Source organism: Solanum dulcamara, chromosome 1 (assembly GCF_947179165.1).
Source record: "Solanum dulcamara chromosome 1, daSolDulc1.2, whole genome shotgun sequence".
NCBI classification, from domain to species: Eukaryota; Viridiplantae; Streptophyta; class Magnoliopsida; order Solanales; family Solanaceae; genus Solanum; species Solanum dulcamara.
Window position 1 is genome coordinate 44,170,938 of NC_077237.1, and position 26,548 is coordinate 44,197,485.

The 26,548-nt window shown below is 35.5% G+C and overlaps 2 protein-coding genes across 2 annotated transcripts; both read right to left on the reverse strand.

Moving 5' to 3' along the window:
* Positions 1-6,395: 6,395 nt before the first annotated feature.
* On the reverse strand, positions 6,396-7,538 carry LOC129892786 (uncharacterized). The gene has a single exon (XM_055968339.1). It carries the CDS (start codon positions 7,536-7,538, stop codon positions 6,396-6,398), a length of 1,143 nt encoding a protein of 380 aa, XP_055824314.1.
* Positions 7,539-8,329: 791 nt separating this feature from the next.
* Positions 8,330-13,678, reverse strand: LOC129875586 (uncharacterized). Its single transcript, XM_055951051.1, has 2 exons — positions 11,780-13,678; positions 8,330-8,552 (listed from the first exon to the last, which is right to left on the reverse strand). The coding sequence occupies exons 1-2, from the start codon at positions 12,232-12,234 to the stop codon at positions 8,546-8,548; spliced, it is 462 nt and encodes a 153-aa protein (XP_055807026.1). The 5' UTR covers positions 12,235-13,678; the 3' UTR covers positions 8,330-8,545.
* Positions 13,679-26,548: the final 12,870 nt, after the last annotated feature.

Genomic DNA, 26,548 nt, shown 5'->3' on the forward strand with positions numbered 1-26,548 from the left:
AGCACTTGCCCTTTGGCTCAACCACACCACCCCTTGCACCTCTAACCATTTCTTCTCCTTTTAGGCTTTCACCAGTTTAGGCGAGGAACAAACAAACTTTTTAATCATGAATGCCACAGTAGGAGGAGCTTTATGATTGATGATAGTCTCAGCTGCTTGCAGCACACACAACAATTTTGCTTAAGACATGTCCATCTTGGTCATATTTTAATTCAAGCAAAATTGCTTAAAACTGTCCGAAAAAATCTGTAGGACCATCTTAACTTGAGATGCCTTATCATTTTTTTCTCCAAGAACTTCCAATTCATTCGGTAAGCTTATCATTTTCAGAATGTGCTCATGAACCGATGAGCCTTCGATTTTGTGGTCAATAGGGATTTCACAGCCGTCTGCTTTGCCGCATGATTTTTCTCATCAAACATCTCTTTGAGAGATTCAATCATATCATACGCAGACAGTATAGACTGATGTTGATGCTGCAAGACATTCTCCATAGTGGCAAGAGTGTAGCATTTTGCTATTTCATTAGCCTTCACCCACTTTTCATAGGCCTTAATCTCATTCTCAATTGTATTCTCGGATTTTTCAATGCATCAACCAACACAAATTTAAAACTTTCAGCAGTTAGGGCAATATCTAAATTTTGTTTTCAGTCCACATAGTTAGGACCCTCCAGTTTATTTTGGTTCAGGATAGAGGTTAGGGGATTGAAGTGAGACATAGTTAATCTGAGAGAGATATTAAAATAGATCATTAGGCATATATTTTGTATAAAACATATAATAATACAATACACAATAATCATGCTATGAACAGTTAGATTCATAAAGGAAACTTAACTATTCTAGCAAATACATGAGTATGTCCAGATGTCACTACTTAAACAAACAGGTCCAATTCAGTTAGGGAGTAGTCCGTTAAGTTTAATTATGTATATCTTCTTCATATAATCTGTTGTTCATTAATTCAACACATAACTTAGTTGGAAATTTAATACAAGTCATCAAAATAAAATATTACAAAAAATAGTGTGTAAAATATACAAGTTTATTCGATGGGAAAGAAGACCTATGTCGACATGTCAGCTCATACATTTACTGTAAGAAACCATTTAAAATCATAAAGAATGAGCCCTTGAATCACTGGTTTGCAAAAAATATTTTTTTAGAAATTTTAGTTTTTTAAAAAAACACAAAAAACCCAACAACAAGTTTGTCTGCGAGGGTCAACAGGGTTGTCCGTGCATTTTTTCCTTATACACTATTGATTTGGGCATGTAAATAATGGTAGTAGTTGAGAAAATTCAAAACTCTAAATAAATTTATGACATAAACAATTTAGTTAGAAATCGATAAACGTTCTTCCCAGAAGAAACATATTACCCAAACAGAATTGCCTTGCCACTATTCTATTTGTTAAAACAGGAGAGTAACAATTATAATTAGGCATATCCGAAATTCTTTACAAATTTTTTCTTAATATAGAAAATTACCTTTTGAATTTCAAACCCAAGTAAAATCATCAAATCAGTGGAAGCATTATTTGAAGGAACTACTTCATTGATCAACTAAAACAACAATGAACATGATATTCTTGAACGATTTCCTTCACAATAATAAATAAAATATCAATTAAGTAAAACATATATAACATATATGGATTTTATCAAATTTCAGGATAAACAAAACTTTTGCAATTAATAAAAATCATCATTAATCATCAATAAACAGTATGATATTTACAAATTTTATCTAACTTGTATTAAAATCATGCATTCTTATTGTATTATCAGTTATATGTAAGATCTGTGATACCAATTGTTAGCCTATGCACAACAGATGCAATTAATATGATCACAAACTCACATTATAACTAAATAATATAGTTAGAACCAATATAAAAGAACACTTACTTGCTAAAACTTCTGCAAAATTCGTCTAGAAACCAACAATTCAGTTAGCTCAACTCCAGGTATAGCTCTTAATGGGCCTGTAATCGTAGGCGGGAAGATTGTAACTTTCTGTTATTTTCTCACTAACTCTCTTGATCAAGTCTTGTGTGGGCAATTAGAATGTTTTAGAAAATGATGATTTTTTCTTGAAAATCATCACCCTTATTTATATTATTAAGTAGAAGGGTAAATGCTTAAAAGAAAAAATATTTTCAGCCTCCATTAACTGCAGTCATTAAAATTCCATTAAGGACAATAATCAGTCATTAAAAATATTAAATACTATTAACAGCCATAATCAACCATTAAACACCATTAACAACAGAATATTTTCTTCTTTCTCTTTTTAAGGTAATAAAATGTTTTTCTATTTTTTTAATTAATAAATAATTCAAAAAATTAAAAATGATTTATTCTTATATTAGAAAAAATATTTATCTCATAATGATTCTTTTATTTTCCGAACTTGATCAATTTGTCAGGCACAAACCACAATTTTTATTAACAAAGACTTTCAATTATAATATTTAATTCGTAAAAGTATGAATTAATCATATCATAAAAAATCACATATTATACCACTAAAAATCTGTAATTGCACTCCTCAAAAATTACCATTACATCTTATTTAGTCTCCGTGTAAGAATTACCTATACCAATCAATCAAATCAAATTTTCTAAAAAAATTAGTTTATTGACTAACTCATTATAATACTTAACTTATATATGTCATATGTCGGATAAAAAATCACTTGTAGGGTTTCATGTGAAAATTTATAAGAAACCATAAAGGGGTGTATTCTATCTCAAAACTGAGACACAATTCTATCAACTTATTATTATTTTACTAATGTGATTTGTCATTATCCAATCTATCATGAATTTATTGACCCATTAATAAAAGAATCTCTTCTTTTAATAGATTAAAATAATAAATCAAATTACATAGATCATTGTAACATGGCTCAAAATGCTCACAAGTGCCTTAAGAATGTCATGGGAATAGTCCGCTCATGTAATGCATTATCCTTAATTTTTTGGAAAATCCGAGTTCGAAATATCGATCAGGGGGTCAAAACCAGTAGAAAAATAGTCTCGGTGGATTTTTAGGACCCGTAGATCGAAAGATAGATTTCTCAAGAAACTACACAAACAGAAAGGTCCACGACAAGTCCGTGTCGCGGACCTAGAAGGGTTTTCTGGCCTAGTTGGATTTTTAGTAAGGGCATTTTAGACTTTTCCCAAATTGTTAGCTAATGAACCTAGACGTTTTTAAGACATAATTCAACTCTATAAATTAACCTAAACCCCTAATTCTATTCACTCTTCTACAATTCACCTACTCAAATATTTCTCTCTCTACAAAAGACTCTCAAGGGCTCCATTGAAGACTTCAAGTAAAATCACTCAAGCTCTCCATCAAAACTCTCAAGTTCTTCCAAATTAATTGGTGCTATCACTTAAGGTATGTGGGTATTGATTCTTGAATCCTTTCATCCATGAAGCTCAATCAATTTCTCAAGTCTTCTATCAAATTAAAGTATGGTATTTTATGGGTTTTATGATTTCTACTCCTATTGATTTTGATTCAAATTATGATTATGAGTTTATTTTGATATAAATTGATGGTTATTACATTAAATTAAAGAGTTTTTCCATGAATTCTTCTATTTTGATCTCTAGGATTCATAATAAAAATTATGAGTATTTTCAACTATACTTCCTAATGATATTATCTATATGAATTATGTATGGGTTGATATAAAGTTTATGATCATGCATGTTTTTAAATCAATTACATGATTTTTAAATCAATTGATCATGCATTCATGTCTTACCCTAATTTCAAGTATAAGCTATGATCATGAATTTTTAAAGTATGAATTATGATTATGTATTTCAATAATGATATGTTTATGTATGTATGATTTGTAATGTGGAAGGACAATACCCGCATTGCACTTATGTTATGAAAATTAGCTACTCCATGATTTCAAACCTATGATAATGACTATGATATATGAAATTATGATTTCTATGCTATGTATGTATTCCATGGGATTTGACTTAGGACCGAATGTAGACTTGTGGTGGGGGCTCAAAATACGAGGTCCTTATATAAAGTCTCTTATCGCATAACTACGTGTCACCGTAGGTACAAAGGTTTTAGAGGCGAATACCCAAATCTCTAAGAGGTGAGTACCCGAAATATCAAGGCTTGGAGGTGAGTACCCGAGTCTAAGAACTAGGGGTGAGTACCAGTTCACATAACCGCTTAGTGCATCCACTTAGGCATGTAGGAGTCTACCTTGGCAAGTAGTCTCCCCCTTTCCTCCAATGTAGGGGTAACATTGGGATTCCATGGTATAGCTCGCATGGTCTTATTGTCGGTTATGGTTCCTATCTCATATATGTATGCTCCCTTTCATTTTCTAAATGACTAATCCTATCTTTTACTTATATTATATCTTATGATTTATTATGCATTGATCCTTCTTAAAGACTACTTATGATTTTTACTACTTCTCCTATCATGCTATTTAAGATGGTCATTTGTCCAAACATGTTTTCTATGCGTTGCATTGCTTACATACTTAGTACATTCCAACAAACTAATGCATACTTTTTGCCTACATTGTCTCATAATTTAGGGGTTGAGGTTGAAGATCATATTCGTCCACGTGGCTAGTTAAGCTTTTCTATCCGGCGGTGTTTGTGGTGAGTCCTCATTTATCGGGGACTAGTCATCGAGTTGGTTATTATTTCAAAGACTTTTTGTTATATTACATATTGAGGGTGAGCTAGGGACATGTCTTAGCCCCCGCCCATACTCATGTGTAGAGGCATCTAGTTGGACAAATGTTTCGAGTCCATGTTGTCATGTGACAATCTTCATTTACTATTCATGGTTTAGACTCTAGTCTTATGATGTTTTCGCTTTTACTTTACCTTATGTATGCTTATGATATGTACAAGAGGCTTGGTTAGAGCCCTTCAGGATTTCGATCGCCGTGTTACGACTAGGCCCTAGGTCGGATCGTAAAAATCATAATAATTATATCAAGATTAGGAATACGAGAGATATTGTTCATTAAAATTTAGAACCTAAACGAATATCTCAATTTGATCTAGTCAATACATACTAAATGTACTAGCACAAGAAGTTGAAATTTTACCATTTCCATAATTAAGATCAAATTATATTTAATCTTGTGCTAAAATTATCAAGATGTTTGTCTAACTTCATCTTTGATTGTGAATATTTAATTTACAACTTATGAGAACCGACAATTTTAATCTTCTGTATATGAGTTAAGTAACCACATACACAAAAATAGTAAACTATATATAAGTAATGGGCACACACATTAACACAATGAACTATTCAAATAAAGACATTATTATACTAAATTTCAAATAAATGAATAGTCTTTATAAGAAATTAAATAAAATATTATAACTTAATTACATGATTAATATAATGTCCCAACGCCTTTTCCAATTGTAATGTTGCCGTAGTACAATTTGTTCACTTGTATAGTTAAGAGAACCTTTAAATTAACTTTATGAACACGTTTTAAAAATATCCAACCAAATAGAATTCAACACTTTGTGATAAATGATGCCAAATTAAAAGGCTAAATTTAACTAATATTAACCAGGCAATCGGATCTCAAAGACTATTATATTAATATTCACCGATTAAAATTACACCAAGACATTTGGTACATAAATATGATTATACCATAACCCCCTTACAATATTTATTAACTAATATTACAAAAAGTTAATTATTATAGCACCATAGAGAATACACAGACAATAAATTACTACATTTAAATTTGAATATCTAATAAACCTATGATAATACCTCAAAAACAAAAAACAAAATACCACAATTGATAACAAGTGAGTCATAAGAAGTTTCAACAGACATATAACACCTTCTGATAAATAAATAAATAAAAGTGAACTTACAACCTGATTTTGATAAAAATAGATCTTCCTAGAGAATTTAGCTGATGGGCTAAAAATGATAAAAGGTAGCGACTTCAATGATTGTTTGAAGTGGGTAAAAGATCAAGTGATGAAAGTTTTTTAAGTTAAGAAGTTCATATTTTTGATGAGTTAAATTAACGAAATGGGAGATGAGTTCAAAGTATAAAGCGCTTTGTATGCATGCACAAATTCAAAGATATCACTATTTATGTTAGAATAATTCAAGATTGTCTTTATACGTATAAATTGAAACCTAGCTACATGATCTTTATGAACTTTTTTTCTTATACATACTTATAAAAACAAACTAATACGTACGGGTATTATGTCTAGAGAGACTTTTACTTTTTTTTTATTTCCTTCTATTATATGTTGGTACAATTTAAGAAATCGTCATCGTCATAGATATCCTAAATCATTTTGAACAAAAATTGAAAATGAATAATTATATGTAAAACCTGCGTAAGTTAGCGTCATAATGATTATTATTATTATAAGGAAGGCTCTTCTGGAGTTCAAGTTTCTTGTCTTTCTTCTTGTTGGTGCTTCTTGATCCACAAATAAGCTTGAATTCAAAACCATACACTTTGCCAAAACATGAAAATAATCCACCTCCATCTGAGTCATGTCTCCTTCTACGTGATTTCTTTTTATTCTCAACATATTCTTGCACGTGAACTTGATCATCTGAACCCCACGTCAAGCTTTTGGCTCGCATCGATTGGATTTCTTCATCTTTGTCACCTGGTACAGTCCAATTTTCAAATATAGAACTTCCATAATCTATTCCTTCCCCTGTGTGATACAATCCTTTTTTCATATCTTCTGCCACAATTGATGGTATAGGTTGCACCCCTGAGCAAAATGACATAGTTGGTGTCCTTCTCATCTTTTGATTTGGTGATAATAAATCAGAATTGCTATTAGACATTATTCGTTTACTATGTAAACGTAGTAACATTCCCCTCTTTTGACTTTTCTTCATCTCCTCATGAGTCTCCGGTACGTAATTGTTGTTCTTGATAATTTCTTCTTCATATAGCGTGTCATGTCCTTTAGAAATAATCGAGGTGTTTTCAAGCTTTTCATCATGACTAGTGTTTTTTTCATCTTTTGATGATGAACATATAGAGGTGCTCAATTCACTTCCATAAGGGAGGATTTCTGCGGTGCTAGTGTCAATCAATTGAACACTAACATGAAGGAGCCCTTGTAAATGACCACTTGAACGACGAATATGAAGCACAGTAGATCTCATGGTTGGATTATTGGATGAAAGAGGAGGGAAAAAACTATTTATCATAAGGTGTGTTGTGCCAATGGGAAGATCACGTAGCCATGCAACGTTGTAGATCTCAAACATGATAGAAGCCGCTTCTGAATTAAGAAACTTGTCATCCACACGAAAAACCATCTTGTAATTCCATGTAGGATTTGTTTTGCCTTGATGATCCACCCTAGTTGTTAATCTATGGTCAGGATGTATATATGCAACTGCAAAGGTGCGTAACATTTTTGACACGGGAGGAAGGTCTTGGGCAGAAATCACATTGATCTCTAAGATCTTGAAAGGGGGTTGAATGAACATTTTGGCTAGAATTCAACAATCTCGTCGTTGTCTTTAAATTAAAGGACGCCGAAGATATAAATGAAGAAGGAGAATGAGAATGCATAATAATTTAGCAGTCCGATTGTAATTACCTTAAGCAAAGGGGATTTACCCTATTATGTTACTAGTTGAAATTGGGAAGGGTGGAGAGACATTTGTTTGTAAGGTTGTTGTTTTCATGATTTTTGTGCCTCAAGTTTCTGATAGGTATACTAAGCACACGTGTGGTAACTCCGACTTATTTTGGTGAAAAAGAATATATATAAAAACTTGGTTACTTTCATTTTTTTCCCTATCTTTTCTTAATTCCTATTACCTTTTACTTGTCAAAAATTTTCTAATTTGATTTTCCTTTTTATTTGTCAAGTTTGACAAATCAAAAAAGTACAATTTTTTTTACCTATTATACCCTCAATTTATTGACAGAGTTAATATCTTTTGGTATCAAAATATTTTGAAATTTGGATTATGACTTTAGTGATTAATAAGGGTAAAATGGTAAATTCGCCATAGAAATAGTTGATTTCTTAATAGGTGTGTCAAGTCAAAAATTAACAAGTAAAAGGAAACAGGGGGAGTAGTAATTTTTCCGTTTACGTTTCTGTCACGACCCGACCTAGGGTCTAGTCGTAACACAGCGATCGAAACATCGAAGAGCTCCAACTAAGCCTCTTGTACATATCATAAGCATACATAAGGTAAAGTACAAGCGGAAAACATCGTAAGAGAGTCTAAACTATGAATAGTAAGTGAAGAATGTCACATGACAACATGGACTCAAAACATTTGTCCAACTAGATGCCTTACACATGAGTATGGGCGGGGACTAAGACAAGTCCCTAGCTCACCCTCAATATGAAACATAACAAAAAATCTTTAAAACAATAACCAACTCGATGACTAGTCCCCGATAAATGAAGACTCACCACAAACACCGCCGGATAAAAAAGCTTAACTAGCCACGTGGACGAATATGATCTTCAACCTCAACCCCTAAATTATGAGACAATGTAGGCAAAAAGTATGCATTAGTACGTTGAAATGTATTAAGTATGTAGGCAATGCAATGCATAGAAAACCATGTTCGTACAAATGACCATTTTAAATAGCATGATAAGAGAAGTAGTAAAAAAATCATAAGTAGTCTTTAAGAAGAATCAATGCATAATAAACCATAAGAGTGTCATATAAAGTAAAAGATAGGATTAGTCATTTAGAACATAAAAATGACCATATATATCTGGGATAGGAACCATAACCGACGATAAGACCATGCGAGCTATAACATGGAATCCCATTGTCTCCCCATACTATGAAGAAAAAGGGGAATCTACTTGCCAAATTAGACTCTACCCCACTAAGGGGGTCATGCATGTGCTATATGTGAATCCACTAGCTAGGCCATGAAGGCAATCCTACGGTGTCACATAGTTATAAGACAAGAGACTTTATATAAGGATCCCGTATTTCGAGCCCCCACCTCAAGTCCACATTTGGTGCTAAGTCAAATCCCACAGAATACATATATAGCATAGAAATCATAATTTCATATATCATAGTAATGATCATAGGTTGGAAATTATGGAGTAGCTCATTTTCATAACATACTTGTAATGTGAGAATTTTTCTTTCATCATTACAATCATACTTACATAGACATAATTCATACTTGGTGATTCATGATCATAGCTTATACTTGAAATTAGGGTAAGACATGAATGCATGATCAATTGACTTGAAAATCATGAAATTAACTTGAAAACATGCATGATCATAAACTTTATATCAGACCATAGATAATTCATAAAGATAATATCGTTTGGAAGTATAGTTGAAAATACTCATATTTTACATCATGAACCCTAGAAATCAAAATAGGAGAATTCATGGAAAAACTCTTCAATTTAATGAGATAACCATCAATTTATATCAAAATAGACTCATGATCATACTTTAAATCATAATTCATGCAATAGGAATAGAGATCTTAAAACCCATAAAATACCATCCTTTAATTTTATAGAAAATCCTAAGAAATTGATTGGTCTTCATGGATGAAAGAATCCATGAATCAATACCCACATACCTTAAGTGAAAACACCAATTAATTTGGAAGAACTTGAGAGTTTTGATGGGGAGCTTGAGTGAATTTACTTGAAATCTACAATGGAGTCCTTGAGAGTCTTTTGTAGAGAGAGAAATAGTTCGGTAGGTGAATTGTGGAAGAATGAATAGAATTAGAGGTTTGAGTTTATTTATAGAGTTAAATTAGGTTCTAAAAACGTCTAGATTCATTAACTAACAATTTGAGAAAAGTATAAAACGCCCTTACAAAAAATCCAACTCGGCCGAAAAACTCTTCCCAGGTCCGCGATGCGGACTTTGCGCGGACCTTTCTGTTTTGTGTAGTTTCTTGAAAAATCTATCTTTCGATCTACGGGTTCTAAAAATCCACCGAGACTACTCTCCTACAGGTTTTGACCCCCTGATCGATATTCCAAACTTAGATTTCCCAAAAAGATTAAGGATAATGCATTACATGAGCACCCTATTCCTAAGGTATTCTTAAGGCACTTGTGAACATTTTGAGGGATGTTATAGTTTGATTGTTCTAGGGCGAAGGGACAATAAAGCATAACACCGATGTGCATGAACATGAGTTTGGTGTAAACTTTAGGGGTAAATATTTAACCAAAAACTTAATCTGCTTTGGTGTTATCAAATTAATGAATGCAAAAATTATAGTGAAATTCTCACTTGATTTTAACTACTAAGATTTAAATTACGTTATTTGATAGATTGATATAATTATTTCATTAATAAATATTTAGTTAATCTTACCTTTTTTATGAATCAATTCGGACCACTATTTCCAAATGGTCGGAACAGAAGAAGATTCTGGCAACCTAGCACTGTTTGGGAAAAAAGGATGGCACGGAGGGAGTGTCGGATCACTTTTAGCAGGGCCGTAAAATTATCCCATAAAAATATGATCTATTTAATTCTTTTAAATAAATTAGCGTAATATGGGATATTTTATTTTTTCTGCCCCATTTACGCAATACCTGCTATAAGTTGTTTTTTTCTTTTCCGAATACCCAGTGATAGAAAATTTCCAGGCAAAGAAAATGCTTGTTTTTTCGCATTTTTCCTTCTACATTTAGAAACATATGTATGAAATTTAAGTTAAATTTAATTTGTGTTTCATTCATGTATTAATGAATACAAATATACATGAAATAAAACTAAAATGATGCTAAGTGAGTTGGTTAGATTTGATATTATTTAAACAAATTGATGATTGAGTGTTGTTTTTTTTATGATTCATAAAACTTTTGTTTCAAATAGAAAATTATTTGGAGTAGATTTGGGTGTTTAAATTTGAAAAAAAATAATTATTATTTTGTTAAAAAGAAAATTCAGATGCACACGCTTGAAATTTCAAAAAGACGTGCGTGTGACAAATTTTATAGTATAATTTTTATTTATACATTATAAATATATGCCGTTCCTCCTTTAAAGTATCCAATTTGTTAGAGTTTCAAATACTTTATAATATTTTGGTTGTTTAATAAATAAAAATAATATTAATTGATAGCTCTCTCAACTTGACTTGAAGTTTGCAAGTAATATACATCCACGTGAGACACGAAGTATTTGCTCTTTGCTTTGCTTAAGTGTCACGGTCCGATTTATCGAGTCATGATGACACATATCATAATAAGTGGATCAAGTCCACCTCAATGTTTGCATCGAATTACTCCAAGCTTGAACCGAATCTAATCCCGAAAAGTCGAATGAAGCCGAATTTACAATCAAACAACACCGGGACAAAGCACCAAACGGAGAGTTATAGATGTAAGATCAATAGAGATGAGTTACCGCCTAACTAAGGCTCATACTATCAGACCCAAGTTTGCTATATCAGTCTACACGGAGCGAAGTCGTTCGATCAATGTCGAAGAATCTATAAGGCCTATCGACTGCAAAACGCAAGTCTATAACAATGACTAGCCTACACCTAGGCTAAGGCCAATAACAAGCTATTCATTTATCATATCAATACCATACAAGGCATGCTAAGATCACAATATTAAACATAGGCATGCTCGATTTCCCAAAAAAATGAAAAAAGGCCTAAAGCATGAATTTCAATAACTAAGCATGAAACAACAACATATATGGGATGCTTATAGAACTACAGCAACAACATGGGATACCTGGGATGCAGAACTACAACAACTTGGAGTCTTGTAGTGGAATTGCAGCAGCAGACCTTGGAACTCCTCCAATGTGGACCAACAACTACACCAACAACACCTGCAACAAATGTTCTACAGCAGCAACAACAGCAGTTGCCAGGAACTCCATTCAACAGCCATAAAAAATGAATCTTAAGTTCTACTGTTGGTTTCTGCTGTGTATCTCTTTGTTTAGGTATCCTACAACTTTGAGCCTTGTGTTGGAATTGCAGCAGCTGATATTGGAATTCCTGAACCAACAACCAACCATAGACCTGCAACATCTCAACAACATCACATGTAGATGCTACATTAAAGCAGCAGCAGGTGGAGGCCCATTCATGTTTATAGATGGGTACAGCAGTGGCATGATTCAACATTTGACAACTTGGAACTTGTCTTGGAGATGCAAGAAGGATGTAAAGCTGCAGCATTTGAACCAACAATGAGAACACTCTTCTTGTTTGTTTAATTTGTGCAGGTATACACCAACTTACACCACCTTGAAGCTGAAGTATCCAACAACACTAGCCAACCATCAAGATCCTGCTGTGGAGAAGACCTTCAGCTTCCAACACTGCAACTGCATATGCTGTCTGGGATGCAAAGCTAATTCAACTTTGCCCCTTGTGAATGGAGTTGAAGCAACTGATCCTGGAGCTCTTCAAATGTACACCAACAACCTCTGCAGCAAGCTCTACAGCAGCAGTAGTTGCCAGAAGCAACACACAACCACAGCAACAATCAACAGTACTCATCAACATGCAACATGCAACACTAAAATACCTCCCGATGCTGCAAGTAGCAGTAATTTCCAACATAGGCAAAGCCCAAAAAGTTACAGGTCGACTGGATAATTGGAGACGTTAGTCGAGCGACTTTGAAAAAGTTAGCTGACTTAAATTCCATTAATGATGTATACTTTTAACATATCCAAATCTGCAGCACCAAGTATTTTCATTGCATGACGCACTCGCATCTCATGGACAAACTCGGTATGAAAAGATTAAGAAGGACAACGATAACATGAACAATCTCGATCCATGGAAATCGGAAGTTTCATATACTTACTCTTCTTCAATTTAGCTATGTATTGAATGTAGCTTAGTTGAATAGGACTAGTGTAGGTTTCTTTCTTGTATTTACATGGAAGCGGAGAGTCTCCCTCATTTACATTTTTCTTAATCGCATTGTACCGAGAGGAGTCCTCTCATAGGTTTAACGCTTTTCTAATATTTAGTAAGCACTGTATTGTATCGGGGATGAGTTGGCCGACCTTAGTAGGTTAGCCGACTTATGAACCAACTTAAGAATGAAGGTAAGGTTTATGTTCCCTTCCTTGTATTTTTTATTTTTATGTATAATAAGGCTTGGGGTGCTGCTCAACCCCTGGCTGTGCACGAAAGGTGGGAGCCTCATGTCGGGTCTGTTCCCGGAAAAAAAAGAGCATGAAATAACTACAAACCCTCTCCAATTCTAGCTAATAAACATGAATTTATATTCACAAGCTCAATCTAAAGTCCGGTAACTCATAAACTACCTCAAAACCAATCGCGCACCCTCCAAAATCACAATTTTGGAGCTTTGTCCTTTCAAACGGTCTTCGATCCCTGCCACACTATCAAAAACACAATCACAATGTTTATACGAATATTTACACACCAAAATTGTAGCAATTAGAGATGGATCTAAAATCGAGTAAAAAAAATGAAATTATGGGATGTACGTTGAAAATCTCAAAATTGACTTCGTCGATTGGTCTTAAATAGGTCAACGAACTTGTGCCCCAAAAAAGGGCATAATTCAAGTTCAAAATCAATCAAGAACAGATTATGCAAGAATTTTAACTAAAATCACCATTAAAGAGCAATGAGAGGACTAGGGTGCTAAAACTCCATTAATGGAGGTTCTCAGAACTCCATTAATGGAGAAATGAGAGACGATTCAGAGAGAAGAGATGAAGAGAGTTCAGAGGTTTTAGAGAGAAGTAGAAAGAGAAAGAAAATATCTTGTTTTGTCATTCTCACATTCCAAATACATGTATATATGCATATATAGTGTATTGTGTATATTTGTACACATACACATTCTAACAGTATTTGTAACTAATTCTGTTAACTAGTTAGTGAACTTCTAACAACAACCTAACTAATCTTGTTAGCTTAACTACCATTAGCTTGACTAACCATACCTTCTAGTCAACACTCCCCCTCAAGCTCATGGCTTAAACAAGTCCAATACTCCTAAACCATTCAGCAGTAGTTGATGTTGGGCTTTGCCGAGACTCTTTGTGAATAGATCAGCTAGTTGATTTCCAGTGGGTGTGAATTCAGTCTTCAAGACTCCTTGACATATTTTTTCCCTTACAAAGTGACAATCTATGTCTATGTGTTTGGTTCTTTCATGGAATATTGGATTTGCAGCAATTTGTATGGCTGATTTGCTGTCACAAATCATTCTGACTGGAAGTTCAATTTGAATGCCAAGTTCTTTGAATAGACCAATTAACCAAGTTACCTCAGCTACACAATTTGCCATACTTCTGAATTCTGCTTCTGCTGAACTTCTGGATACTGTTTCTTGTTTCTTAGACTTCCAGGATATGAGACTTTCACCATATTTGATTACATATCCAGTAACTGATCTCTTGGTCTCTAAGCATGCACCCCATTCTGAGTCACAATAGGCAAGAAGTTGTTCTGATGCTTCTGATGGCATGAATAGCCCAAGCCCTGGAGCTTCTTTGATGTATCTGACTATTCTAAGTGTTGCATCCATATGTGATTACTTGGGACAATGCATATATTGACTCAACTTCTGGACTGAAAATGCAAGATCAGGTCTGGTCATAGTAAGATATAGGAGTCTTCCTACTAGCCTTTGGTACCTGTCAGGATCCTTTAGAGCAGGGTCTTCATGTTCTCCTTTTGGAGCAACTGCTTCATCATATTTGACTGAGGTCAGTTTTAAATTTTGCTCAAGTGGTGTAGCTGCAGGCTTGGCTCCCCCTAGACCAGTTTCAGCTATCAGCTCCATTGTATATTTCCTTTGAGATAGATGTATGCCTTTGCTGGATCTGGCAACTTCAATCCCAAGGAAAAATTTAAGTTCTCCAAGGTCCTTCATCTTGAACTTCTTCTGCAGATCACTCCTTGTGCAGTCTATCAGATGTTGTTCACTGCCAGTGATCAAGAGATCATCTACATACACTAGGACAATCACAATACCATCTTCAACTTTTCTAGTAAAAAGTGAGTAATCATAATGGCTCTGGATGAAGCCCAATTGTACCAAAGCTTCTGTCAATTTTAGGTTCCACTGTCTGGGAGCCTGCTTGAGGCCATAGAGTGACTTGTGGAGTTTGCAGACCTTGCCTTGCTCCCCCTGTCTAGCAAAACCAGCAGGAACAGTCATATAGACATCCTCCAAGAGATCACCATTGAGAATAGCATTATGAACATCCATCTGATGAAGACACCAACCTTTGGAAGCAGCCAAAGCAATGACAGACCTGACTGTAACCATTTTTGCAACAGGACTGAAGGTTTCACCATAGTCAAGCCCCTCTTGCTGGCTATACCCTTTGGCCACCAACCTAGCCTTATATCTCTCAACTTCACCTGATGCCTGATATTTGACTTTGTAGACCCACTTGCAGCCAATGGGTTTCTTACCAGGGGGCAAATCAACCACACTCCAAGTGTGATTATCTTGCAGGGCAGTAATCTCCAGTTCCATAGCCTGGATCCATTTACGATCAAGGGAGGCTTCAGAGTAGGAGGTAGGTTCCCTTGTAGCTGAATAGGCAGCCAGAGCATGAGCATAGTGGGGAGACAGATGGGCAAAAGACACATGGTCAGATATTGGGTAAGAGGAGGAAGAGATACCATGATTGGCAGTGACAAAGTCTTGAAGCCATAAGGGAGGATGAGTTTGTCTAGATGACCTCCTAGGAGGTGGAGGTGAAGAAGGAGTAGCAGGAACAGGGCATGGGGAAGAAGGTGGCAAGGAGGGTAGTGGCATAGGTGGAGAGGCAATATGGGGAGAAGGAATAGTGACAACTGGAAACAAGGGATTAGAGGACACTTGTAAGTCTTTGAAGGGAAAAATATCCTCCTTGAACACTACATTTCTATTAACAAACATGGATTTGGAGTACAGATCATAGAGGAGATAGCCTTTTTGGGATAGGGAGTAGCCCATCATGACTGCAGGAATAGCCCTGGGGGAAAATTTGTCTGAAATTTTGGGACAGGCTGCATAGCACAGGCACCTAAATGTTCTGATATGGGAGAGAGGAGGGGGTGAAGAGTGAAGCATTTCAAAAGGAGACTTATAGTGAAGGAGTTTAGAGGGAAGTCTGTTCAGAAGATACACAACAGTAGTGACACACTCACCCCAAAACTTCAGAGGCACACTAGGTTGAAACCTGATTGCTCTAGCCATGTCTAGAATTGTTCTATGCTTCCTTTCAGCAACCCCATTTTGTTGAGGAGTGTAGACACATGAACTTTGATGAAGGACACCAAGAGTGGATAGTAGAGATTGAAAGTCATGGCTAAGGAACTCACTCCCATTGTCAGTTCTGAAGGTTTTAATAGTAGTAGAGAAGAAATTATGAACTTGAGCAAAGAACTTTCTCAGCACCACTATAGTATCAGCTTTGGAAGAAATAAGAAACAGCCAAGTAAATCTGGAGAAATCATCCACTAATGTCACAAAGTATTTAATACCAGAATGAGTGGGAACTCTGTAAGGGCCCCAAATATCACAATGAACTAACTCAAATATAGATGTAGAGACAGAGGAGCTAGTTGGGAAAGGCAGTTTAGTTTGTTTAGCTAAGGGACACACTGTGCAAGGTAAATTTACAGTAGTATGAACTATATCAAGGCTAGATGACTTCTTTATTAAGTCTATAGGGGCATGGCCTAATCTTCTATGCCACAAAGATTCAGATTCAGCTTGACTTGTTGAAGTAGAGGCAGTATCTGTTGAGTGTGCAGAGGAGAGAAAAGCTGAGCTGATGAGATTTTCTTTGAGGATGTAGAGACCTTGATCTTCTCTACCAATCCCCTTGACCAGTCCACTTGAGAGGTCCTGAAAAATACAAAAGTGAGGAAAGAAGGCTGCCATACATTGAAGTTCCTTGGTTAGTTTTGACACAGACAACAAGTTACACTTGAAGTCTGGGACAAACAACACATTGCTAATACTTTGACTACCAAGTACTTTTGTGCTCCCAGTGTGTGAGACTGATACTACATTACCAGTAGGGAGGTGAACTTCTTTTCTCTCAGGGTTAGGCACAGGTTGAACTGCATCAAGCACATTAAGACTAGCTGTCATATGATCTGTAGCTCCAGTATCTATTATCCAGTCCAAAGGCACATATTTGGATACTAAGGCAGATAAGGTACTACCTGCTGAGGCTGCTTTAGATACATGTTCCCCTGCATTCTCACTTCCTTTTGCCAGCATCTGAATGATTTGTTGATATTGATCTTGTGTGAAAAAAGTGGCAGTTGATGAAGTTGAAGGACTCAGAGAGAGCAGGCCATTGTTAGTGGATTGAGATACTTCAACTTGATTAGCATAGGAGCTCTGGCCTCCACCTTTCTTCTTTGATCTCCACCCCACAGGATAACCTTTAACCTTGAAGCACTGCTCTTTAGTGTGTCCCCTGTATCCACACACTTCACATACAACTTTCTGAGTTCTCTAAGCCTGTGGCTTGTATTGAGAGTCATAGTGACCTCTGTTTGGATTACCATCACCACTTCCAAAGTTTCCATTCCCATGAGTATGTGCTTTCTGGCTGAACAGGGCTGCACTTTCAATACTCCTGTGAAGAGTAGCCTCTGAATTGGTTAGGCTTCTCTGGCTCTCATGATCTAGAATGAGTGAGAAAGCTTTGTTTAGATTTGGGATAGGAGTCTGAAGTAGAATATGACCTCGAGCAGCTGAGTATGATTCATTCAACCCCATTAAGAACTGGAGTAACCTTTGATACTCACAGTGCTCCTTAAACTTTCTGGACTCATCACATGAACATCCAGGACAAGGCATGATGGAATCGAACTCGTTCCACAGACTTTTAAGTGTGGTGTAGTAATCTGTCACTGACATTGTTCCTTGATTTAGACTGTGAATCTCTTTGTGAAGATGAAATACGTGTACTCCATTGATTTTATCAAATCTCTCTTTTAACTCACACCATACTTTGTGAGCGTCTTCACTGTATACTACACTACTAAGTAGGTCTGACCTTACAGAGTTCATAATCCAGGACAACACTACTGCGTTGCATTTTTCCCAAATATCAAAGTATTCAGATGGAAATTTCGACTTAGGATATCTACCGTCCACAAACCCTAACTTACTCTTACCTAGCAGTCCAATACGCATGGACCTACTCCATATTGCGTAGTTTTCTGAACCGGTGAGCTGCACGGAGATCAGTGAGCTACCTGGAGTATCACTAGGTTGAAGATAGAGTGGATGGTTATGATCTATCACTGGAATGTTGAATCGAGTTGCCTCGTTTGCATTTTGGTTGCTGGTTTCTGTAGATCCAGCTTCAAATCCGGTTGTAATCACCATTTCCTTTGTTTGTTTCGCCGCTGACTTGCGATTCTAGTGCTCCTCGGCTTTGAATCTCAGCAGGAGTTTTGTCGCACTTCGTAGATCGTCGTGCAAGCTCTGATACCATGCTAAAACTCCATTAATGGAGGTTCTCAGAACTCCATTAATGGAGAAATGAGAGATGATTCAGAGAGAAGAGATGAAGAGAGTTCAGAGGTTTTAGAGAGAAGTAGAAAGAGAAAGAAAATATCTTGTTATGTCATTCTCACATTCCAAATACATGTATATATGCATATATAGTGTATTGTGTATATTTGTACACATACACATTCTAACAGTATTTGTAACTAATTCTGTTAACTAGTTAGTTAACTTCTAACAACAACCTAACTAATCTTGTTAGCTTAACTACCATTAGCTTGACTAACCATACCTTCTAGTCAACATAGGGAACAAGAATTTACCTCTAAAACGAACCCACAATGCTACCCCGAAGGTCCCAATACAAAGCCCCAACAAATTTAACAATTTACAACAAGAATCATCTCAAATAGTGCTCTCTAGGCAGAAGTATCTAGTTTTCAATGCCCCAAAACGAACTGAAATAATGAAGGGGACTTTAATGGTTTAATCATTGTTATCGCAGCACCAGCGAACCCGACATCGCAGGTGCAATGCCTCAAGTGCAACAAAAAGTTCTGCCATTGCGGAGGTCCACTGGTCAACATCTCCATAGGATCAGTCCCAGCCCGCAGGCGCGACACCTGCCAGCTAGGCCATCTCCACAGGAGCGACCTTCTCCTCGTATAAGCGGTTCTGCAAGAATAAGCCTGAGCTTCGGGAGAGCAATCGAACCAGTGGGTGCTGCACCAGCATTTGGGATTTAAAATCCCAAGTCTCTGCTGGACCTTCAAAATTAGCTCGGGGTCTCACAAATGCTAACCTATTATGTATGGATGTCCTCTTCCACCCATTTGAAAGATAAGTGCACAAACCACTTGAGGAGAAAAATATTACATGCTCTCACTTATTTTTTTATTTCTTAGGCTATAAATAACCTTTATTTACATAAACGAAAACACAATAACAAGCAGCAAAAATATATTCTCCAGTTCTCTCTTTTCTCTTACTCTATTTTCTTACATAAATTGTTAAGTTAATCTCATTTCATAACATGTTATCAGCACGAGGCTTCGGCTAATTTTTCAAGGTAACAAAAGTGGTAAGAGTTTTATTTAATTTTATTTTTATAAAATGGCAAATATTTCCAAAATTGAATTTACTGATCTTGATATCTCTGAAAAAGGCTACTCATCATGGGAACTTGATACTGAAATTCATTTAGAATCAATGGGTCTGACAGACACCATTAAAGATGACAATATGACATCCAATCAAGACCGTGCTAAAGCCATGATATTTCTCTGTCACTATCTTGACGAGGGGCTAAAATTACAATATCTTACATTAAAAGACCCTCTTAAATTGTGGAAAAATTTAAAAGAAAGATATGACCACCTGAAGTTGGTCATGCTTCCACAAGATCGTCATGATTGGCTAAATCTGAGATTAATGGATTTCAAAAATATAACTGAATATAATTCTGCTTTATTTAGAATTATAGCTCAGTTAAATTTATGCGGAGAAGAGATCACTGAGCAAGATAAACTTGAAAAGACATACTCTACATTTCCACCCGCGAATATGCTCCTGCAGCAGCAATATCGCGAAAAAGAATTTAAAAAATATTCTGAATTACTTTCTCACCTTCTTATTGCTGAAAGACATAATAAACTATTAATGAAAAATCATGATAGTCAGTCAGTTGGTTCTTTGTCACTCCCTGAAGTGAACTAGACAAATTCTAACCAACGAGAAAGAGGCCATGGCCCCAGTCGTGGTCGTGGTCGTAGTCAAAGAAAATTTTTTAATCATGATGCTCGGCTGGCACCGAGAAATAACCAGCAATATAAAAGGCAGGGTAAAAAGCCAGAAGCTTTACCGAAGAATAATTCAGAAACAATATGTCATAGATATGGAGGTGTGGGGCACTAATCGCGGATTTGCCGGTCGTCAAAACGTCTGGTTCAGCTATATCAGGCATCATTAAAAAGGGCAGAAAATAATCAAAGACAAATTTTATCTCTGAAGATAATATTGAGCCTATGCATCTCGATGTAGCTGATTTCTTTAATTTTCCAGACGAAAATATGAATATTGACAGGACTAATAATATGTAAATATTTTTTTTCTGTATTAAATATGATGTTTGTATTTTTCTAATCAATGTAAATAAATAAAAATTTATGTAATATACCATGTGTTAATACGTATTTTATTTCTTATTGAAGAAAATATGAAAATGCCTCAAATCTTGTTTGGATCAATGATAAATCACGAGGATATTTGTGTAATTGATAGTGGAACAACCCATGCTATATTTAAAGACGAGAAATATTTTTTCAATTTACTTAGAAGAAAAGCTAATGTTACTGCAATTTCTGGTAATTCAAAAATGATAAAAGGCTTCAGAAGAGCTACTATAATTCTGCCTAAGGGGACAAAAATTGTTATAGAAGATGCACTATTTTCTTCTAAATCCCCAAGAAACTTGTTAAGTTTTAAAGATATCCGCAGAAATGGATATCATGTTGAGATATTAAATGAAATGAATATTGAATATTTTGGTATAACCAAGAGTGTCTCAGGCCAGAAATATATTTTGGAAAATTATCAGCTCTGTTATCTGGCCTATATTATGCAAAAATTAGTGCAATTGAAGCAAATATGATCGTAAAGCAGAAGTTTACTGATCCAAATATATTTGTGCTATGGCATGATCGAATAGGTCATCTTGGATCAATAATGATAAGACGAATTTTTGAAAATTCAACTGAACATCCGTTAAAGAACCAGAAGATTCTTATAAATGATGAATTTTCATGTGCTGCTTGTTATCAAGGCAAATTAATTGCCAGACCATCGACCCTGAAGGTTGGCATCGAATCTCCTGGTTTTTTAGAGCGTATACATGGAGATATATGTGGGCCTATTCATCCACCTAGTGGATTGTTTAGATATTTTATGGTCCTAATAGATGCATCATCTAGATGGTCTCATGTGTGCCTGTTATCATCTCGCAACCTGGCATTTGCGAAGTTGTTAGCACAAATAATAAGATTGAGAGCGCAATTTCCAGATTATCCAATTAAGACCATTCGCCTTGATAATGCTGGAGAATTTACATCCCAAGCACTTAATGATTATTGCTTATCAATTGGGATAAAAATTGAACATCCTGTTGTTCATGTTCATACTCAAAATGGCCTTGCAGAGTCATTTATAAAGCGCCTACAATTGATAGCAAGACCTCTACTAATGAAAACAAAATTTCCAATTACTGTTTGGGGTCATGCTATTTTACATGCAGCAGCACTTGTACGTCTCAGACCGACACATTATAATAAATACTCTCTATCGCAATTAGTATTTGGTCATGAACCAAATATAGCCCATTTAAGAATTTTTGGTTGTGCGGTATACGTGCCTGTAGCACCACCACAACGTACAAAAATGGGCCCTCAACGAAGGTTAGGCATATATGTTGGGTTTGACTCACCCTCCATAATTCGATACCTTGAACCATTGACTGAAGACTTATTCACTGCTCGATTTGCAGATTGTCGGTTTGATGAAACAGTTTTCCCGCCATTAGGAGGAGAGAAAAAGGAACCCGAAAAAGAAAAAGAAATTGCGTGGAAAGTTTCATCACTATCACATTTTGATCCACATACCCGCACAAGTGAACAGGAAGTCCAGAAGATCATCCACTTGCAGAAAATAGCAAATCAAATGTCAGATGCATTTACTGATTTGAAACGGATAACTAAGTCACATATCCCTACAGTGAATGTACCTATCCGAATTGATGTCCCAAAAGGACCATCTACAAGTATCATAGCTTCTGAATCCCAAATATGCCAGAAGCGTGGTAGACCGTTGGGTTCAAAGGATAAAAATCCTAGAAAGAGAAGCGTGAGAAATAATAAAGATGATACTACAATAGAACCTCCTGAAGAAGGTCAAGATTTGAGTAATCCTGATATTCCTGAAGAAATTAGTGAACTCGAGACTCAAGTAAATGAAGAACTTTCAATAAATTCTTTCAGTGATGAGATAAATTTAGATCGATCTAAAATCACGGTTGATAATGTTTTTGCATATAATATTGCACTTAACCTCATGCAAGATAGTGAAAGTTTTGAGCCTAAATCCATCGAAGAATGTCGAAGAAGATGTGATTGGCCAGAATGGCAAAAGGCAATTCAATCAGAATTAGACTCACTTCCTAAACGTGAGGTTTTTGGACCTGTAGTCCAAACCCCTGAAGGTGTAAAACCAGTTGGTTACAAATGGGTTTTTATTAGAAAACAAAATTAGAGAAATGAAATTGTAAGATACAAGGCACGCCTTATTGCACAAGGATTCTCTCAAAGACCCGGAGTCAACTATGAAGAAACATATTCACCTGTTATGGATGGAATAACTTTTCGATATCTTATCAGTTTAGCTGTACATAAAAATCTTGAAATACATCTAATGGATGTAGTTACAGCTTACCTTTATGGTTCACTTGATAATGAAATTTACATGAAAATCTCAGAAGGATTAAAATTGCCTGAAGCATGTAAAAAGTCTCGGGAAGTATACTCAATAAAACTCCAAAGATCATTATATGGTCTGAAACAATCAGGGCGCATGTGGTATAATCTCCTAAGTGAGTATTTAATAAATGAAGGCTATATTAATGATGTTATTTATCCATGTGTTTTTATTAAGAAAACAGAATCAGAGTTTGTTATACTCGCCGTTTATGTTGATGACATAAATTTCATTGGAACCCCTGAAGAGGTCCAAAAGGCAATTGAATATCTAAAGAAAGAATTTGAAATGAAAGACCTTGGAAAGACAAAACTTTGTCTAGGTCTGCAAATTGAACATTTAGCAGACGGAGTTTTTGTCCATCAATCTGCCTACACTGAGAAAATCTTAAAAAGATTTTACATGGACAAAGCACATCCATTAAGTGCTCCAATGATTGTTCGATCACTTGAAGTGGAAAAAGATCAATTTCGACCTCTAGAAGAGGATGAAGCAATTCTTGGTCCTGAAGTACCATATCTCAATGCTATTGGTGCACTTATGTATCTTGCTAACGCAACTAGACCTGATATAACATTTTCTATTAATTTGCTAGCAAGGTATAGTTCATCCCCAACGCGAAGGCATTGGAACGGTATTAAACATATTTTGCGATACCTGAAGGGTACTATTGATATGGGTTTGTTTTATACTAACAAATGTTACGCAGACCTATTGGTTATGCAGATGCAGGTTATTTATCAGACCCATATAAAGCCCGATCTCAGACAGGCTATCTGTTTACACACGGAGGAACTGCTATATCATGGCGATCTACAAAACAGTCTATAGTTGCTACTTCTTCAAATCATGCTGAAATAATAGCAATTCATGAAGCAAGTAGAGAATGTGTGTGGTTGAGATCGATGATACAGTTCATCAAAGAAAGATGTGGTCTGGAAAATGATGTTAAAGTACCCACAGTTATATTCGAAGATAATACCGCGTGCATAGCTCAATTGAAAGGTGACTTCATAAAAGGAGACAGAACGAAACATATTTCACCAAAATTATTTTTCACACACGATCTTCAGAAGAATGGTGAAATTGATGTACAACAAGTTCGTTCAAGTGATAATCTTGCAGATTTATTCACAAAGGCATTACCAACATCAACTTTTGAGAAATTAACATATAAAGTTGGAATGCGCCGTCTCCAAAATATCAAATGAAGTTTTCATCAGGGAGAGTAAAATACGCGTTGCACTCTTTTCTTCTTAACCAAGGTTTTGTCCCACTGGGTTTTCCTGGTAAGGTTTTTAATGAGGCAGCAATCAAGACGTATTATCAGATATGTAGACACAACATCTATGGATATTGAAAATAACTATGTATATTGTTTCTTATAGAATTTTTAGGAAGACACATTATAAATGAACATCCAAGGGGGAGTATTATGTATGGATGTCCTCTTCCATGTGGGATCCACCCATTTGGAAGATAAGTGGACAAACCACTTGAGGAGAAAAATATTACATACTCTCCCTTATCCCTTCATTTCTTAGGCTATAAATAACCTTTATTTACATAAACGAAAACACAACAACAAGCAGCAAAAATATATTCTCCAGTTCTCTCTTTTCTCTTACTCTATTTTCTTACATAAATTGTTAAGTTAATCTCATTTCATAACATAACCAAATTTGTACTCAGTCAAAAATGATATTCTGACTGAAAAAAATTGTTGAAATTTCCAACGAAAATCGTCTCAATGAAAAGTGGGTCCCAAACCCATGCTCTTTTTAGCAATAAGCCACAAGGTTGCTTGAAATGAGCTTGAAAAGCTTGAGACCTGAACAAAAGGTCTTTCTATACCAAACTTTACATTCGTGAGCTAATAGAACTGTCACAATTGCATTCTGAGACTATTTACCCAATGTTTTGACTGAAATCAATCATTCAACTTCAAAAGCTCCAAAATACGAAAATTTTTACAAAATCTAAATGAACGACCAGGTGACAGAGCTATCATCTCAACAAGTTATAATCAACTTAGGTTTGCTAAAGGAACGTTCTAAACGTTAAAAATAATTCAAATAAGAGAAAATGACCTAGAGGGTCTTAAAAAATCCAATACTAAAAAGGACTTCCGTTTGTAAAAGTAAAGAGTCAGGAAGTACCTGAAGGCTCAAATAAAGCGAGGTAGTTGCTTTGGCATCTCGTGTTCGGTCTCCTAGGTAGCCTCTTTGACTAGATGCTCCACAAAATTTTCTCTCGAACGCAACTATCTCACATATCTGGCCAAAATAGCAACTGGCTCCTCCACGAAGGTCAGACGTTCATTCAACCGAACTAAATCATACCAGAGCACATGGGACTCGTCATGAACATACTGGCGAAGCATAGAAACATGAAAAATAAAATGAATAGTAGAAAAAGTAGGAGGTAGGGCCAACTCATAAGTGACATCACTAACAGTTTGAAGAATCTCAGATGGTCTATATACCTGAGTTAAGATTTCTCCGCCTCCCAAATCTCATGATGCCCTTCATGGGCGGTACTCGAAGGAACACCTAATCACCAACTCTGAATTTCAAAGTCCAACACACGCTTCAGCATACCTCTAATGCCTTCTCTATGTTGCCCTAAGCCTATCCTGAATCACCTTGTAACATCCCCTAAATACGTTGTATACGATGTTTCAATTCTCGCCTAAATATGATACAGCCTCTGTATTTTGGGCATAACCTTTCATAGGAATATCCAAATTGGGTGATTCAAATTTTTGAGTAACCAAAAGATCATTACCTACAACTTTTGTGAAGACCATATTTTAAGTTTCGGAGGTTAAGTAGGTCAAATAAGTTAAATTTTGTAAGGTAGGATGTTGTGACGGAAAGGAGTGTTTATAGAATAAAAATCATATCTCACTGTAGGTTTATCCAAATTGGTTGATTATTGAACGATATGAAACTAGACTTCCATATCTACAATTCTTATGAAGACACCAAATCCTAATAAGGAATTTATCTTATTCAAACGCAGCTCCGAAAAAAAGTATTCTATTTAAAAGAACTCATCTCACCTACCATTGAAAGATCTAGATACATTTGACATCACTCATGACATAAATTATCCTCCATTTAACATCATCCATGACATCAATATATTCTATTAAATTTTCAGATTTTTTTAATAATTATTTTATTTATTGTTAGGTCCCTTTTTCCCACCTATAAATACCCACCTTATTTTCTCATTTTATTCATCAAGCTTTCTCAAAGCAAATCTTCTCTCTATACACTTCTTTACACATTCTCAAATATAGTTTTAGTTTTTAGTAGTGAAAAAATACTATTCCGATGATTTATATACTCTGGGTAGTACACAAAACATTCTGACGAGGAGAGAAGCTAGGACTCAAAAGTGTTCATTAAGTCTTTTTGTACCGACTAAAGCTTCGGATTCCAGGTATGTAAGACTTCAATGAGAGTATTCCTTCCACTCTCATGACTAAAGTTT

Excerpts from the sequence above, each read along its gene's own strand:
- LOC129892786 (XM_055968339.1), bottom strand. The coding sequence starts at position 7,538 with ATGTTCATTCAACCCCCTTTCAAGATCTTAGAGATCAATGTGATTTCT.
- LOC129875586 (XM_055951051.1), bottom strand. The coding sequence starts at position 12,234 with ATGCTGCAGCTTTACATCCTTCTTGCATCTCCAAGACAAGTTCCAAGT.